The sequence below is a fragment of the Eptesicus fuscus genome, chromosome 13 (assembly GCF_027574615.1).
Source record: "Eptesicus fuscus isolate TK198812 chromosome 13, DD_ASM_mEF_20220401, whole genome shotgun sequence".
Classification (NCBI taxonomy): Eukaryota; Metazoa; Chordata; class Mammalia; order Chiroptera; family Vespertilionidae; genus Eptesicus; species Eptesicus fuscus.
Window position 1 is genome coordinate 54,782,993 of NC_072485.1, and position 14,763 is coordinate 54,797,755.

The 14,763-nt window shown below is 36.4% G+C and overlaps 1 protein-coding gene across 2 annotated transcripts in view; it reads right to left on the bottom strand.

The window, feature by feature from the left end:
- The window catches only part of UEVLD (UEV and lactate/malate dehyrogenase domains), a 34,072-nt gene that overhangs the window by 2,260 nt on the left and 17,049 nt on the right, over positions 1 to 14,763 (bottom strand). For both annotated transcript variants that reach the window (XM_054725544.1, XM_054725543.1), the window contains exons 7-11: positions 14,591 to 14,693; positions 8,795 to 8,965; positions 7,621 to 7,794; positions 2,779 to 2,839; positions 455 to 578 (exon numbers count right to left, since the gene is read on the bottom strand). In XM_054725544.1, coding sequence (XP_054581519.1) covers positions 455 to 578; positions 2,779 to 2,839; positions 7,621 to 7,794; positions 8,795 to 8,965; positions 14,591 to 14,693 — 633 coding nt within the window. The remainder of the gene's footprint in view (positions 1 to 454; positions 579 to 2,778; positions 2,840 to 7,620; positions 7,795 to 8,794; positions 8,966 to 14,590; positions 14,694 to 14,763) is intronic.

The window sequence follows — 14,763 nt, forward strand, 5'->3', positions numbered from 1 at the left end:
GGCAACCTTTTGAGCTTGGTGTGTCAAACTTCACCAAAAAACTGAGCATAACTCGGGTAGTGTGTCACTTTGAGGAAAAAACATTATTTCGCAAATGTTTCATCCTCAGGAGCAGCAAATGTTTTTCATCCTCGGCATGCGGCTGCCTCAGCGGCCACGTGTCATCAGAAATGGCTACGTGTGTCAGTGCTGACACGCGTGTCATAGGTTCGCCATCACTGATTTAAATGCTTCTTAGGAATTCCCCAAAAGTACATGAGGGTGAAGAGAAACATGGTAGAAGTGCAGAATTTCCATAGCCAAGCAGGATAGGGCTTAGACCCAACTGCCTCCCTCCCATGTATTACTCTAATGTTGAAGATACCTCATTACAATATGAATCGCATCTTTTCAGGTTTTAAGATAATAATATAAAAGTTTAACCATATGATGAGAGAATGAGAATAGCAATTACCTTTGCTAAAGTTGATACAGAATGCACTTTCTTTCTATCATTTATAAGACTGTCAACCAGGTCAGCTACTGATAGTCCAACAGACCAGGATCTTTGACCTTTTACCTTTAATAGTTCCATGGCTCTAGGTTATGAAAAAAAAATCAATTCAGAAAATGAATAAAATATGTATTTAGTCTTTCAATTTAAAGTATTAATTACATATTTTTATAACACAGAAATATGAGTTATACACTAATTGTTAGGAAAACCCACAGATAAACTAATGATCAAGGTTTTCTTAAAATGTTGGATAAGCAGTTCACAGAAGGACAATACAAATGGCTTAACATAAAAAGATGCTCTACCACTACTACTATTTAACTAAATGTGAGTTGAAACAATACATCAGTTTTGCCTATCAAAATTGGCAAATATCCCTGGGTCCGGGAGAGGCCACGCGCCCCTGGGTCCGGGTGAGGCTGGGTCCCGGGTCCGGGTGAGGCCACGCGCCCCTGAGTTCGGGTGAAGCCGTGCCCCTGGGTCCAGGTGAGACCAAACTAGAGGGAGTCGGACCTGCATTACCACCATTTGTCCACCATCCAGAGCTGAAAAGTCAGTGCCGACATGTACACATAAGGAACTGGTAGACATTGAAATTGGGTCTCAAAAGAACTGTTGGTCCAGAAAGAAACTCACTACAGACTGATTCATTTGCCTGTCAGCATAACTATTATTGCTCGTCTCACATTCGGTTCTTATATTTCTAGTAACACATGATCTCGCTCATCTAGGGGAAATGATAAACAACATAGACTGATGAACAAGAACAGACCCAGAAACAAGGAGGCATCGATCGGACTATCGGGCCTCAGAGGGTGGGAGGGGGAAGGTGGGGGTAGGGGGGAGAGATCAACCAAAGGACTTGTGTGCATGCATACGAGCCTAACCAATGGTTAAGGACAACAGGGGGGTGGGGTCATCCGTGGGGAGGGGTGTGGGATGGGAATGGGGGGATGAGGACAAATATGTGACACCTTAATCAATAAAGAAATTAAAAAAAAATTGGCAAATATTAAAAATATGGTAACCATTTTTAGAGAAGCTACAGAGAAACAGGCATTCCCATAACTGCCAGTGAGAGCGTAAGGTGATACAATTTTTTAGGAGAAAGATTTGGCAACATCTGATCTAGAAATTCCTCTTCTAGGAATTTGTCCTATAGCAATATGCTCAAATGTGCAAAGACATACATATAATTATGTTTGCTTTGTTTGAGACAGAAAAAATTTGGAAACAATTAATCAAAAATGAGTTAAATAAATCACTATCCAATACAGTGCCATGTAGCTCTAGAGAAGAATAAAGTAGATTTATATGGACAATATGGAAAATGTCCAAGATTTATTATTAAGAAAACAAAGCAAGTAGCAACATAATATGAATAACATAAATCTGTTATAATAAAAATAATAAAAATATGATGTTTGCAGAAGCATTGAAATGTTTGAACATGTGGGCACTAAACTGTTAACAGTGGTTGCTTCTAGAGAATGGAATTACCCCATTCACTTCCTGCTTTATCGATATCTACAGCAATTACAGTTTTATAATAGTACACATTGTTTTGGTAACTAATAAAACATGATATAAAATTTTAAAACGTTTGAATTTAAAACATATAAATGCAGGTTTATATAAAGAATCAGGTTAGAATGGATTGTGCAACATACTCCCCTTATCAATAAGAGAATATTCTTTCCAGTTAAAACTATATGCTGAAGATTTAAAAAGCTAAAAATCTCCACCACTCACACTGTAGGAAAGTATGTCATTATGTGATGGTGAAACAATAAATGGCATGAAAATATATGTAGAGTCCATCCTATAAGCTCTTTACCCCCAGAAGGCCTCTGAATAAAGCAAAAGATACAAGGATCTGTGCATTATACTTTCTTTTTGCCTGCACTTATAATATGGCTTATCCATTCATGTTAGGCTAATTTCTAAATGTATTTATGTGTGATTAATAAGTACGTATTAAATTTTAAGTGGTATGAGAAGTTTTCTTCTACATTTAAGAAAATTGTCAATATTCTCAGATGTTTAGATATAGGAGCAGTAAATCACTGTCTATAAATCAGGAACCTGTTCAACCCTTTAAATGTCAACTGTGTATCTGAAGTAAAGTTTGCAAAGCACTCTTTGATCCATTTTCAGATAAGAAACAATAGAAAACATTGCTCCCTGGTATTTTTGGATTTGTCCATACTAGCTAGTTTTGTCTGCAGGAGCCTGGTAAGTAAATGTTAGTTAGAGAAATGTAAATTTACATTCAGTGTTACCTGCTGGACAGCTGCACCTGAGAGTTATGACTCATGACTTCTTGGCCACCCCATTTGGTAACTAAAAAGTAAATGAAAAATCAATAATATTTTTTTGTCAATGACTCCTTTAGGATTAAGATGTGATAAATGATTGTTTGCCATCAAGGGTACCCACCTTCTAGCAATAGTTACATTTTCCACTAATGACACTAAATGTGCTATAGTGACAGCTGGGGTAAGACTTTGAGCTGCAATCCCCAAAACACATGACCCCTTGCAGCCTCCTTACCTGTTCTCTCTCATCAACAATAGTTCTACCTGGGCCATTTTACTGTCCAAACAGAAAGCTTTCCTTCCTCAGCAGGCTGCGAATAACAGGCTCTCAAGTATTACAAACACTTGGCATTTGTTCTGCTGGGACCCACACAGACTAATTTCTTTCACCAGGTGAGGAATGATTAGACCGTCTATTCTAGGCTAGATTTCAAACTTCCTAAATGTAAATCCATGCTAGTTTAGGGAGCCCTTTTAAATATTGTATCAAATATCAATCCTTGATAAGGATTAATTTCCAAAATATATAAGGAACTCATACAACTTAACAAAAGGAAGTCAAACTATCCAATTTAAAAAATGGGCAAAGGACCTGAATAGACAGTTCTCCAAAGAAGACATACAAAAAAAAACCCATATCAATCCTAATGTTTTTGGTTCCATTCTTCAAGAACAGTAATCCTCTGGATCCCAAAATTTGAATGAAAAATAACCATGGGACAGCACTTTTCCTTTACATAACACCTTCCCCCTTCGGTAAGGTGGATGTGTTCGTAAAGCAGATGATCTAACACTCTGTTCTGAGGTCCAGCCTTGGATTTCTAAAATACCATTCGAAGGAGCTTCCTGCAGTTTACATATGATTTCAATATCACAGCTGAAAATAGCTGCTCCAAAGTACATGTTTTGCTGACTAATTTGGTAGGGCATAATATGAATGACCTTTGATCACAAGATGGTGTCAGGATCATTCCTTCATCTCAAAACACATTTACTGAGACCATTCCAAGGAGCTTACAGTCTTGTGGGGTAAACAGACTGGTAAGTATGCAGTTATAACATAGTGTGATAGTGTTTATAATAGAGGCATAAACTTACTTAGCCTGGATAATTAGGAAAGGCTTCCTGGGAGAGGTGGCACTCAAGCCCAGTCTTGAAGGGTAAGCAGAAGTTCGCCAGTGAATGAATATTCAGAGAAAGGAAGCATCAGGTGCAAAGGCAGGGAGACATGAGAGTGCATGAACCATTCAGGAAATTGCAAGGTGACCATCTGACTAGCATAGAATGCCTGGCTGGATGGCAGAAGATGAAGCAGGGGAAGGAAGCAGGAAACAGATCCTAAAGGGTTTTCTATGTTATATGATTTCTTCCCTAGGCTGTAGTTGCCACTTGTCTCTGAAATAGTTGAAGAGAAAAATTTTACTTACACACCTGCTATTATTATGTTTCCAAATCCTAATGTTGCTTTATTTCAAAACATAGTTCTACATGTTTTTACCAATTTTTATTCATAACCATCTTGCTGATTACTGTAATAATAGCTACTATTTACTGAGTGTTTACTTGATGCCAGACACTGTACTAAATGCTTTAAGTAAATTATCTAATTAAGTCACAGCAAGAAAAAGCACAGCTTTGAAATTGACCAGGGTTCAAACCTCAGTTTTGCTCTTATTACATGTGTAACCACAAACAAATTAGTCAACCTGAGTTTTAAGCTTTCTGATACATTAATTTGGAAAACCAACATCTCCTTCTCAAGTTGAGATATGCAAACCATTTAATACACGAAGTATCCACTCAATCTACATATATAAAAGCCTAAGCGACCACATGACCAAATGACCAATCACTATGATGCACACTGACCACTAGGGGGCAGATGCTCAATGCATAGGATCTGGCTCCCTCCTGTCTGGGATTGGGCCGAAACCAGCTATCCGACATCCCCCAAGGGGTCCTGGATTTAGAGAGGGTGCAGGCCAGGCTGAGGGACCCCACCAGTGCATAAACCCATGCACTGGGCCTCTAGTCCTATATAAAAAAAAGCCTAATATGCAAATCAATCAAATGGTGGAACGACCGATAGCTATGACACACATTGACCACTAGGGGGCAGACACTCAACACAGGAGCTGCCCCCGTTGGTCAGTGCGCTCCCACAGTGGGAGTGCCACTCGGCTGACCAGGATAAGCCACTCGGAGGCCAGGTCCACAGCCGCTCGGCTGACCAGGATGAGAAGCGCTCCCACAGCGGGCGATCCCCTCAGGCCATGCCCCCCACCAGGGCACAAATCCTGTGCACCGAGCCTCTAGTATAATTATAAATGCTATTACTGTGGCAGTATCACTTATACAAAAATATAACCAGTTGATATCTATGAAACCAGCAGAGGGAGCCTCTAATCCATTTCTGGCTCAGGGCCAAACTAAGTAATCAATCCATGGCTATCACTATCTCTGAAACAAATAGAAAACAGGATAAAAAGTGACCTGACAGTGGTATCTAAATGGAAGATGGGGAGATGGGTTGGGGAGTATATAGGTAGTTTCAGTGGCATCAGTACTGTTCTTAATAATTGAGTGTGGATACGTATATATAAGTAGACATTTGCAAGTTATGAATGTTTATTATATTATGCTCTGAAACATATATATATATTACATTATATACTTTTGTATGTGTCAAATATTACATATTATACTTAAGTAATCCTAATTCTCATGTAACTACATCCCTCTATTTCTAGTTCCCATTTGAGAGCTGAAGACAAATTTACCATATCATTCCTTATGCTTTTATCCTACTTCCCTTAGACCTTTCTCATAGGAAGTCAATACTGCCTTTTATTACAGTCATTTCCTATATTATATGCTAAGCTTCCTAAAAACAGGGTCAGGTTCTTATACATCTATATAGCTCTAAGAGCAGTCAGCACAGTGTCTTAGGTTTACTTATTGTCACACCATCCTTTATTTTCTCTTTACAGTTTGTGATATTAATGCAACCATATTTATGAAATGTCCTAATTCATTAAAAATTATAACTTATTAGAGGGACTGGTTAAATAAATTTTGATATATCCAGTAGTTAAAAAGAATGAAATATATATATAGTAGTCATTTGCAAGTTATCAATACGTAAAAGGGCAAGGTAGAGAATAATGTATGATGTACAGTATTTTTTATACATCTGCTTCTCTATGCACAGAACATTTCTGTAAGGTTACTAAGAAATTGGTAACTGATTGCTTTTAGAGAAAGGGGTGTCTGGCATACAAGGGAGGTTTATTTTCACTGTATACCTTTTTGTACTATTTAAATTTTTTTGCGATGTGAATGTATGATTTTTTTCCAACTGGAAGAGCAGGTTAATAATTTACACTTTTAATAAGGAAAAGGTGCAAACACAAAATTCAAATTGGATCAGAATAAACAGCAGTTTCACAAAAGAATAAGCATCGTGAGACAATATATGGTTAATCACCACATAGCTAACAATGACTTTTAGCTCAAAGGAAGGAAAAAAATCACTGTGGAGTGATGTGATCTGGAAAAGCTTCATAGTGTAGTAAGGGGGGGCTTGACTGAAATCTTGAAGGGTGAGATTTGACTACGCTGAGAGAGAGGGAGAAGGGATTGGGAGGAAAATGAGGTGGGCAAAGACCCCTGTGGCTGAAGCAAAGCGGTAGGTGGGGCTAGGCGGCACAAGCCCTGGGTTTAGACCCAGAAAGCTACAGGCTCCTGGGCAGGTCACTCTCACCATCCCTGTATCCATTTTGGGCTCTTAAAACAAAGTATAATTGATGATCCTGGGTTCCTTCCAACTCTTTAATAACACGACTACCTCCATAACTATAACTGGGAAGGAAGATTAAGGCATTCCTTGAATACTGTGGGACTCCTTGAATGCCAAGCAAAGGAATTTAATGATTTGGTCAGAGAAAGCCAGTAAACGTTTTTGGAAGGAGGTATATGATTTAGGAAGATTGAATTATAATGAAAGCATTTGTAAACACCATGTAAGTTTTGGCTATTATCCTTATTAATTTGGTAGACTAGAGGAGAAAGAGCAAACTAACTGGGAGATTTACAATAACCAGATAAGCAAAAAATCAACCTGGACCAGAATTCAAATGGAGTAGTGAGTAAAATTCAGGTCTTGGGTTTGTCTGAATCCCTAGACATTCATTACTCTAATACATCTGGCTCCAAGTTCTGGTTCACTACCCTTTTCTAGGGTTCTACTGATTAATGTTTAGCATTTTGAACCTGGAAAGTATTTCTGATTGAATTACACTGTCAGGCTCTGTAAAACTTTATTCTATAGCACTGAACTTTCTAGGCAGCCAGTGCAAATTTATACATATTTAAAATACTACTGTATTTTATTAAAGTAATTTTCTTAAAAATTATACAAATACCACATATCCATAATAACAAAATTAGAAAACACAGAAAAGTACACATTTTTTAAAAGTTACTTCTTACCCCAGACATAACAGCTGTTAATATTTGGAATCAAAGACTATAGGAAGCTTTACATTTTAAGAAAATCGTTTTGAGGAAATATAAAACCTGACTAAGGAGTCTTGCCTAATTGTAAACTTACAGAAAGGTAAATATAATTAGGATAACACAAATGAGGAGTCTATTCACTATGTAGAGCATGTTACAGAAAAGACACCCAAATGTGAAACAAAACCCAACTAAGCTCCACAATTCTTGAGTCCCCAGATATATATGAATATCATGGGCACTAGTGATTTAGGTTATCAATATAATTAGTAAAAATGTATTTCTTACCTTTGTCTTCTCCCTGCTCACCAATAACCCATACTGGTTTTCCTGAAGTCTCTGCCTTTAAAACATTTGTAATAATATACTGTAACCTCTGTGAGTCCAGATTGCATCCAATTCCAATTACTCGATTTGCAGGAAATGCACTCAGTTTCCATGTCACATAAGTCATGATCTCCACTAAATATTGCACACAAGGTAAATATGTAAATATTTTAAAAAACATACTTCTAGCCAAGTTCATAAACAAATATTTATTATTTTAATAAGTATATTAGAACTTGTATATATTCTTCTTAGGTCCTAAATGCACTATAAGCTATATTTCTAATGTATATTAAAAAAAAAAAGACAGGTTTCAGCATGATTCAACATAACTTTGTGGCTAAATATAAATTGTTAAAAGCAGAGAATAATTTCTTAGAATAGTTAAGCAAGAAGGATAAAAACCGGGTACAGAAAACCAGAAGATAATATTTTTTCATTGATCAAGTTATCTTTTATATCTATCTTAAGCTGAGTTTCTATCTTGAAATTAAAATACTGATTCATATACCACCACTATGTAGTATAGGATTATGAACAAAAACACAACTACTTTTTTTCTAACATGCCAAAAGGATGTCAAGAATTAAAGAGACCAGAGTTCTTCAATCAATTACTACAGGAAAAACAAGTAAAATGCATGCCATACTCCTATATGGGGAACATGTAAAAAATCTGTTCACCAACTTGAGGCCAGTACCACACCTAACTCTTTAAAAATATTTCTTTCTTAAGAAAAACAGTTTCAAGTAATATAAATTCAAAATGTTAAAAATGTACTCTGGCATGCTCACTAACATTTTATGACATTTCAGAATTTAAAAAAGCTCTTTCACATAACCACTGCATTTTTCTCTTGGGAGTTTAACCATTTCCTCACTGAGGAAAGCATGGCTAACAACCTGGAACATAATAATAGTAGTATAATATAAAAATTGTAATTTGTAAACTTCTAGTTAATGCTAGTCATAAGAAGTCACTGTATGACAGGATACGGAAATACTGTATTGTTCATTATAAGAGCAATTTAATTGACTAGTCATCCTTTTATAATCTAGTTTTATGACTTTTATCAGTAATGGCAGTTCTACTGATGCACTGAATCATCAAATTCATTTAAAATAAAACCTTTTACCTGGTTGAGATGCAACAAGCATGACACTGTGTTGACTATAATGTCCCAGAGCTGGGACAAGGGCTCTGAACATATCCACATTTCTCTGCACCACATCAAGGTAGGACTGAGAACTACCCACAGAGTTAACGGTAAAGATGACCACTTTGGAATGAGCAGAGGCAGACAAATCTAATGAATAAAAAGAAACAGTCTGAGCTCAAGGTATATGTTGTAATCAAGTTTGTGTTCATAGCAAAGGTTTTTTTTCTCTCCAAGTAGAGACCTTTTCTGCACACCTACCTCCAGATCAATCTTATCTCTATAGAAAGTTTACAAAGTGCTGAAGTTTGCCACCAGAAAGAGGATTAAGAACAACAGTGTATTTCAAGGGGGGAAAGAGAGCAATAAAGATAAACCAAACAAATTACAGTATCCAGAATCCACAAAAAAGGATTAATTTTTATTTAATCTATCATTTTATTAGGGAAAATAAATAATATGTTATAGGCAAAATTAACTTAAAATAAATTATATCACTCATTTTTAAACTTTTAGCTTAGGTGTCCTAAAGTTCCTTAAAAGCGATTCAGGGGCCATCTGGGAGGACTGGGAATAAGTGAAAAGAAGGCTGGTAGGCACGGCTCCAGGACATTTACTTCAACTTCTCCAAGCAGAGTAGTTCTGCTGTATCTATTTTATTTATTAAGGAAGGATTCTACTCCAAAGAGGGGATAAAAATGGTTTGAAAATCTTTGAATCAAGATAAAACGTCTCAGCTCATTTTTTTACTGACTTTTTCTTATACTGAATGAAGCCCAGAGTCCTTGGGTTTAGATTCTTCTTTCAATGGGACTTAATGCATAAGCAACTGTTATGATTTAGGAAAAGCTATTCTCTGGAGTACACTACTGCCCAACTGGAGTGGCTCAGTTTTGAGCATTGTCCCATGCACCAAAAGGTTGCTGGTTGCTAATGTCTGGCCAGATACAACAGATACAACAGAAAAATAATGAAGCAACGAAAATGGCACCAGTTTAATCAACCTTTGTGAATGAATACTGGCATCCCAGGGAGACAATGAGTAGATGCCAGAGTTTAGTCTTAATGAAGCCTCTAAGGCCATCTTTCTAAACAAGTTTATGTAGAATGTGTCCACTGGGAAATGCACTACCCAATTTTAGTTCATAATCTAATGCAACTGTGGGGATGGGAGCTCCAGAAACTGACTCATAGATTTTAATTATGGTTCTTCATAAACCATAATTAAGTAATTCCTGTGTTCTAGTGTTCAAAATAGATATCTGGTGATGAGTCAAAACCTCAAGAATTAGAAGACCATAGAACTGGAAAGGATATACTAGATGTACCGGTTAATAATGGCGGATTTTGTAATCAAAGAAAACATGATAATTTCAAGAGAAACATCAAAAGTGCTTTATTCAAAGTAATGTCCATCGCTAGCTACACATTTCCCCATCTTTCAGGTAATTTGTGAATACTGTCCCAATAGAACTTTTCCTGTTTTGAGGCAAACCATTCAGAGACCCAATTTTCCACTTCTTCATATGTTTTGAAGTGCTGCTCAGAAAGTTCATGTGCCATTGATCGGAACAAGTGGAAATATGAAGGAGCAAGGTCTGGTGAATACGGCGGGTGGGTTAATACTTCCCAGGCAAGATCTTTTAACGTGTCTTTAACTGGTTTTGAAGTGTGTGATGGTGCGTCATCATGAAGCAAAATTACTTTGCCGTGTCTTCTGGCACATTCTGGTCGTTTCATGATCAAAGTGTGGTTCAAGTTGATTATTTGTTGTGGGTAGCAATCAGTATTAATCTTTTCACCTGGTTTTAGAAGCTCATAATACACCACACCTTCCTGATCCCACCAAACGCAGAGCATTGTCTTCTTTCTGAAGCGATTTGGCCTTGCAGTCGATGTTGATGGTTGCCCTGGATCAACCCATGATTTTGTGCATTTGGGATTCTCAAAATAAATCCACTTTTCATCACCAGTCACATCTCGATGCAAAAAAGACTTTCTTTCATGCCGTTGAAGCAACATTTTACTGATGGTTTTCCATTTGTCTTTTGTTCAGTTGATGTGGCACCCAGTTTCCTCCCTTTAAAATCTTTCCCATTACTTGTAAACAATTGAAAATTGTTTGCTGAGCAATGTTTACTCTTTCTGCAAGTTGTTTTTGAGTTTGACACACATCTTCATCCAATAATGCTTGTAATTGTTGGTCTTCAAACTTTTTTGAGTTGACCTGGACGTTCTTTGTCTTTCACATCGAAATCATCACTTTTAAAGCGTTTAAACCAGCGTTCACAAGTATCTTGAGATGGAGCATGTTCACCATAAACTTCCCAAAGTATATTATAACTTTCAGCAGCACTTTTCTTCAAAATAATGAATTAAAACTTCCCGCAAATGCTCTTTTTTGGGCACAAAATTCTACATTTTTAAGCGTAAAAATATCTATGATGTTAACACCTTCAGCAAATTTGACATATGAAGTTTTGAAGCCTGCTGTCAATACAACAAAACAGCATACATATCAAATTGCATATATATCAACATATGTGTAACTCCATGTATTGAAAAAAATCCACATTATTAACCGGTACACCTAGTAGTTAACACTTCCCTACCACTTTCGTGTGTCAGGTTTTGTTCTAAGAGCTCTCCCTATATTTACTCATTTAATCTAAGCTACAAGACACTGTGGTGTTAATATCATCCTCATTTGACAGATCTGAGGCACAGAGAAGTAACTTGTTCAAAGCCATAGAACTAGTAAGCAGAATTTAAGCCCAGGCAGTCTGGCTTCAGAGTGCTGTTTAGCACTGTGCTATATTTACAGATTTAGTCCTATACCCTCATAAAGATGAAGAAGTTGATACCTGGAAAGAGTAGGTGGCTTCTCAATATTATTAAATATCAGTGAATAGTTCAACTTATGATCCTATAATTTGGCATCAGCCTACCTTGCCAGGAACATTACTTTTCTTTTCCCCCTTTAGCTTCCTCTGCTCTGAATGACAAAAATGCCTCACACTCAAGGCTGATCATTAGTAAACAGAGTAGAAGCTGTCTAATATTTCAAAAGTGCAAGAAAGGCTTCCTACTCCATATGTCAAGCTCCCAAGTTGTTCAATCTCTCCATAGAGGTGCCAGGCATCTGTAACTTTAAAAAGCACCTCAGGTGACTCTGACACAAGTTATCAATCCATAAACATGTTTTAGGAATCAATGGCTATTGAGTAAATTTTACTTTGCTAAATTTTACAACTACTGAACACTTTTTTCTCCATGCACACACATGCTTATACCTCTACACACAAATATTTATGCTTGTATATGCAGAGACTATTCCTGGAGTAAATAAGAAATTGGTAACAAACATATGTTTGAAACCCAAGCTAAGCCACTTACTGTGTGACCTAAGCCACGATCTCTCTGAATCATTTATAAAATAAAGTTGGAGAAGAAACTGTGACTATATCTAACTGTGAAATATAACTGTGAAAGTACCTAACATATGTTATTGATTCCCTAAAATAATGGCAGTGAAATAAGAATAATAGTGTCTTCAGTCAGAAAATGACATTAAAATAATCCCATAGGAGAATTATTCCATTAGCTGTGTTTAACAATAAATAAAAGTAATTGAGAGAATGGAAACAGGAACCCTCATACACAGTTAGTGAGAGTGTAAATAGGTACAACTTAAAAATTCAAGTTTTAAAAACACATCCCTTTTGACCCAGTAATTCTACTTTATCCTACTAGTTAGAGAAGTGCACAAAGACTTTTGCATTACAATGTTCTTTGAAGCATTATTTGTAATCTTAAAAATACAAACAACATGCCCTAGCCAGTGTTCTCAGTGGTTAGAGCATCAGCCCATGCACTGAAGGGTCTTGGGCTGGATTCCAGGTCACGGCCATGTACCTGGATTGCAGGTTCGATCCCCGGGCTGACTGGGGTGCATGTGGGAGGCAACCAATCAATGTGTCTCTCTCACATCAATGTTTCTCCCCACCCCCATCCTTCCCTCCCTTCCACTCTCTCTTAAAAAAAAAAAATCAATGAAAAAAAATATCCTCAGGTGAAGATTAACAAAAAAATATATGTGTATATTCATATGGAGCAAAGTACAACTCTAAGATGATCGGTCAGTTGCAATCATCAGTGACTGTTATGACAGGAACATTACTAAAATGTCCAAATGAATTCAATTTCCCAAAATTATTAATGCACTTTTTCATAGCATAGAATATATTTATGAAATGTTAATTAACATTGTATTGTAAATTACTTCATGTCATAGTAATTAAATATTATCAGGAATGGGCAACCAAAATTAACATGGGCAACATTAAACTTGTCCCAAGATAGGAAATGTTGAATGAGTATACACTATTTGGTGGCAAGTACCATGCCCTATATATCTACTCCAAGGATTGTATACTTTCAATTATCTAAAACAACAGTTATTGATGGTTAATGAGATACACAGGAAGAAATAATTTCCTTATGTCTTAAGTGGCCTCACAACCTCTAGGGCCCACGTACTAATAGTTCCCTAAAGTGCTTTGGAAGAGTTAAGATGTCCCTTAAGAACTTCAGTACCTAGAAATAACAGGCACAAGAGAATATCCAGCTCCCCCAGGAATTCTCGTTATGAGGCCTACAAAAGGATCACTAAAGCAACTATTCTCCTCTTTCTAGAAAAGGAAAATTAACTCATTGTGTCCTATAGGAATCTAGAAGCTAGAACTGTTACACACAATTTTTATAACCTAAAAGTATTATATCAACTTTTCTGACCCACTGTTGTTCTTAGTACATTTAAGCTTGTGAAACCATTAAGTCTCAACATTTTATTTGGAAAACATGGTCAAGGAATACAAGGGACCCAAGTAAGGGAAGGCAAAGGAAAGCCAAACAACTACAACATGTTACAACCTGACTTTTGCTATAACCTAGATTTGGAAGGTTGGAGTAAACAATTTTTAATTCAATGGTCTTCCAATTTTTTTGTTCATGCATCCTTGATAATAACATATATATATATATATCTATATATACATACACACACACACATATATGTATATATATACATATATATATATATATATATATATATATATACACACACACACACACACATATATACGTATGTGTGTATTGTTGTTGTTGTTGTTGATAATCCTCACCTGAGGATATTTTCCCATTGATTTTTAGAAAGAGTGGAGGGAGGAAGAGAGAGAAACATCGATGTAAGAGAGACACATAGACTGGCTGCCTACCAAATGGGCGCTGACCAGGGCCGGGGATCGAGCCTGCAACTGAGGTACGTGCCCTTGACCGGAATCAAACCTGAGACCCTTCCGTCTGAGGGCCAATGCTGTATCCACTGAGCCAAACCAGCTAGGGCTAAAATATTTTTAAGTTCATATCCTCAAATATAGCATTTACCTACAGATATATGTCTGCATTAATATATTACATACATTATAAAGTATATGCAAAATTTTTACATTAAAAATATAAAATTACTTTATTAACATTAAATTTTTATTTATTGATACAAAACCCTTTTTGTTGTTATTAAAACTTATTTTAACAATGTATTTTTAGGAAAAGCAATGTTAATTGAATTTTTAGAAAGAATATTGGTTTAGCACTTTTGCTATATACCAAGAAGTATGTATTATTCTTACTTTAGAGATGATAAAACTGAACTTTGAGAAATTATGTAATCTCTCATATAATGAGGCATACATCTGTTAAGCAGAGAAACCAGACCTTTGCTGATCTCCACATTAGGCAGGTTGAAGATCTCAAGGTCCATCATCCCTCCTTTAGTCCCTTCTGAGAGGTCTAAGAGGACAAGTCTGTCTGCAATGCCCTGTATGTAGTACAATAAAAAAAGAACAGCATTACATGGGGCAGGTCCAATTACTCAGTTTAAATTCATT